The sequence below is a fragment of the Galeopterus variegatus genome, unplaced genomic scaffold (genome assembly GCF_000696425.1).
Source record: "Galeopterus variegatus unplaced genomic scaffold, G_variegatus-3.0.2 Scaffold1114, whole genome shotgun sequence".
Lineage (NCBI taxonomy): Eukaryota > Metazoa > Chordata > Mammalia > Dermoptera > Cynocephalidae > Galeopterus > Galeopterus variegatus.
The window spans coordinates 317,973-322,540 of record NW_007727225.1 but is presented as its reverse complement, the minus strand read 5'-3'; the positions used below and the strand labels follow the sequence as shown (position 1 = coordinate 322,540).

The window sequence follows — 4,568 nt, the reverse complement described above, 5'->3', positions numbered from 1 at the left end:
GTAGCACAGGACAGTTCCTGGCCCAGAGTAGACATTTGATATTGTATTTGTTGAATAAACGTCGAAAGACTGATAAGTACTGTAACTATAGTATATGTGAACATGTCTTTTGAAAGAAAAAAAAGGTCAACTTCTAGATAGTTGTGAAATATCCTTTACGTCTAACTTATCCTTCAGTCTGTCAGTGTATACACACATACACACACACACAAGTATAAAGGAGATTGATTGACTTGAGGTTAACACTGAGTGACATATGTGTACAGAGATACTAAGTGATATATACCTGAAATCCTTTTATTTTTTCATGTATTACCATTTAGATATCAAAGTAATTACTTTTCTTGCTATTATTGTTTCCAATCAGATAAGAGAGTATGATTAAGAAAATAGAGTTGATTCATTACAACACTGTAGACTAGTGCTATTAGCCAACTTACTGCTGTTCTCATAAAAATTATGCAATTTAAACTGGAAGATACAAGTGCCTGCTTCTATTAGAAACAAGAACACTTTTCTACTTCATAATATGCTCAATTACCTTTAGATTGATCCATGAATAAATTATAATCCAAATAGACTTCTTTACCTTAAAGCTTTGCTGGCTTAAGGTATCAGTGTTGATTCATTATGTTGTCACTTTTCTATCGGCAACGTAATGCTTTTTATATCTGGATAAAGACAGTTTTCATGGGAGATACTGTTATCTTTAAATGAGTAGGATTTAGCGTTTCTGGTGAGAGAAAATTCATCAATGATGAATCCCTGGAGAAACTATTGAAACAAAAATCACACCATTTCTGAGCTCTATTCAGTTCATCAGTTACAAGGCAGCTTTTGATAGTCCTAAAGAACTTTTTCCTTTGTTTAAGAAATATAGCATGATGCGCAAAACCTCTCACTTTAAGTTACCTGAGGCTTCAACTTTTTCTGTAAGGAAATAATGAGTAAAGAGGAAAAGCTCCTGCTGCTGGCTCTGTCAGGCCCTGCTGCTTCTCCTCCTGCGATAGGAAATCAATTAACTATATGTTCAGGCAGAGATCTGAACTAAATGCTTTATTCATCACCACTGATTGCACACACACACACAGTGGCCAACTGTGCATTCACCTTCCTTCTTTCTTAGCTTTGTTTTGCTTCGTTGTTGATTTTTTGTTTTGTTTTGGAAATATTAGAACACAAACGTATGCCCAAATGTAGGTGATCCTCCGGTGTAGAAGAGACTTGATCTTTTTTATGTTTTCAGAAAACTTAGCTTTTAAAGTGTTTAGTATCCAAATATCCTAGAGCCACTTAAACACATACAACATAATTTTTTTTTGAAGCACTTAATTTTTTTATATTAATGAAGAAGGCAAAATGCCTCTGGCAGCCTTGAAGTTTTGGAAGCTGGTACTATACCTTACCCTCTGGGATCTCCATAGGACAGTGAGGAGTTACACACAAATGAACCAATTTGATCTGGAGATGAGTGATGGAAGGTTGAGGGAGTAGTCGTTGATATTATGTGTGTGTGTGCACTTTCAAATTAAAGAAAAATTTGGCAACAGTTTTCCTTTAAGTCCATGGATTCTTCTAACCAATGCACAGAGAAGATCCTATAGTAATCTTTATGTTAAATTGAGAATGCCTTCTTAGGTCTAATTATAAAAGATTAGTGCATTAGGGTTATAGCACTGTTAATCATGGAAAGTCTGCATGGCATAAATTTATATGTGGCCAATGTAGTCAACTATTGCAAAAAATTACAGAAAATAGGCTGTTGGATGTTTACTCAAGCTGTATTCCTTTCGGCATCAAGCGATTTTCAAATCCTCACCATCATCATCCTCATCGTCATTATTATCCTCATTATTATTGCCATTGTTGGAACAATTTGAAATCATCATGGTTTAAATTTAACTGCATTCTTTCTCTCCATTTGGAAAAGAATAAGCTAAATGGAAAAAAAAATTCTCCTCTGATCTATGTTTAAAGCAAAGTATATCAAAATTTCCAGGAATAATGTTTTTTTAACAGCCTTTACAAAAGTCTTAGGTGGAATTAGACGGTGTTGAGTAAGGTAAAAAAACCCAGTCAGGGAGCCAAGGTAATGGTTCAGAGTTTCCTGGCGCTTGCTAACGTGAGAGTCTGCTGGAACCAGAGGTCATGTGCTTCAACACTTAACCCATTCCCGATAATCTTCAAGTATATAAGATCAGGGTTGAGGTGCCCTTGATGTGTAAGAGATTCATGGAGAGAGTGGCATTATGACAAGATTTATATCATGTGGACATGTGTTCACCACCTTATGAGGTGTTATCTGGACCCCAAGGGCATTTCTTTGGCACCAAGTTTAATCCATAACACCTCATCTGCCCCAGGAAAAAGTCATTTCATAAAAGGACTTTTCAAGCAAGGATTATCTTTTCTATATAAAGGAGGCTTACATATGTGATGAGTATTGAGGATTTGTTTTATGGTCTTATTTATTTTATGCTTTTAATAAGTCAGCATAACTTGTTTTATGGTAAAACAAATACATAATGTTCTCCTCCTCCATCGAATCATTTCATATTACTGCAAGCATTAAATATTGTAATTTAGGAAAGCATTAAGGTGCAGAGATGAAATACATAGTTCTATTCTAATTGTATATAAATTAATTCAGCATTCATAACATTGTTTCTGTTTACTTGACTTGTTGATATAATTACAGTGAATTGATAATGGAAGTATCAGTCTTAGATATTTCCACATAAATACATTCTTTGCTAATATAAATTTATAGTTGCAGTTTGCCACTTGACTTGATTGGAATATGGTTTAAGCTTAGTTTACCCAACTCTGCTGAGATCTCTAGAGGGCCGGAGAACTCATTCTCTTGGGTATTATGCAACCTGGCAAGAGGAGGCCAGTGTTTCGAAAGAAGTGTGATTTTTTCACCAACGTACTTGCTAGGTCAGAGATCAGGATGACCTTGGAGTGCTGTAGTTTTCCAAACCTCCATCAGCTAGATAAATGTGCTTTATTCTGCAGGAGAAAGAGGGTGTTTTTGCAGTCTTATAAAAGAGACCTAGCAATTCCAGGTTACAGGCTGACACAAAACATTTGGAATTCAGTGGTGTCTCTCACTAGAAGTATGTGTCAGTAAAAGTGAAGATCAAAGGTTCTAGAAGAGGGTAAGGACAAAGTGAAGAGGAAATCATTGTGGGATAATGAATGGTATAAGGGCATTTTTGTGTTAACTTGAAACCACTTAGCATTTTTCCATGACACCCAGGTATTTCTAAATGAACTTCGTAGAGTACAATTGAATAACCTTGAGATTTAAAGCTCCATGATGTGATTTTGAATACTGATGTGGTTTGTTTAAACACTGATATTTCCTCTGCTTTTCATTTCTATTTTTGCCTGCTTCGTGTAAAATAAAATTTATTTTCTGTACAGAGAAATCAATATTTTTACCATTTTGTTTTTCAGCTATTCCAGTAAATTGCAATCAACATTAGTTACAATCTTTAAAGAGATGTGGTAAGAATTTGAACACAATAAAATAGAGACACAAATTAGAACTTTGGCAAAGTACCTTTGTTATTGACAAAGGCATTTGTCAAGGACTACGCTGTGTCTATATTGTGCTAAAAACCTGACGAAGGGGGAAAAAAGCATCAGTAGGTTTTACTTTTGTCTATACAAACAAAACAAATTATTGAACTAATAGCTATTGTTTTAAGTGAATAGATTTGGTTTACCAAATCTGAACTTTATTCCATTTAGAAATAAATTTTAATTAACAGTTGTATATCTAATACATACATATTTGGTAAAGGTATTGTGCTCTTTTGTTCTTTCTAATAATTAATGGAATCTGATACCTAGAAGACCAGTGGTCCAAGAATGAATTAATACCTAGTTACAGTATACATAAAACAATCCCCAAACACACATTTGTTTGTTGATAATATCTGTGTTTGTACCCTCCCATCTTTCTCTGCTATGAACTAATGTGCTTTCTTATTTGTGTGTTTTCCTTTTAGAAACTGCCAAGTTTTGGACCTTATCTTGAGCAGCGCAAGAAAATCATAGCAGAACACAAGATTAGACTGAAAGAACAAAATACAGCTTTCTCACCGCTTGAAAGAAATTATTTTACCCCCCAAAAGCCTATTCCTACCATCAAGGTAAAAATTAAATGTATAAATGTCTATTTCACTGCTTAAATACACAAATATAGTTTAAATGTTTATTTGCTGTATAAATGTATCACTGATTTTGTTTTACAAATATACTGAAAGTTTTAAAAGTTCTGTTTCAGGTAAAAAATGCATTTAAATAATAGAATAACCTCTTTTATTAGTATATTTTATACTTTTTAGAGCAATGTCAAGCATGTGTTTTACAGAAATTTTTGTATAGACCTCTTATTGTTTTCTCAGAAGATATTAAGGTGAATTTTTTGTTTTCTCATAGTCATTTAAAAAATATTTTAAGGGCCGGCCCGGTGGCGCACTGCTACAGTGTGCCGCTTGGGAGCACGGTGGCGCTCCCGCTGAGGGTTCGGATCCCACATACAGACCGGTTCCCGC

General features: G+C 34.5%; 1 protein-coding gene across 1 annotated transcript in view; it reads left to right on the top strand.

The window, feature by feature from the left end:
- Positions 1-4,568, top strand: part of LOC103592253 (dihydropyrimidine dehydrogenase [NADP(+)]-like) — a 156,572-nt gene that overhangs the window by 128,307 nt on the left and 23,697 nt on the right. Inside the window, exon 4 of the mRNA XM_008574898.1 lies at positions 4,020-4,163. Within this exon, the coding sequence (XP_008573120.1) occupies positions 4,020-4,163 (144 nt within the window). The remainder of the gene's footprint in view (positions 1-4,019; positions 4,164-4,568) is intronic.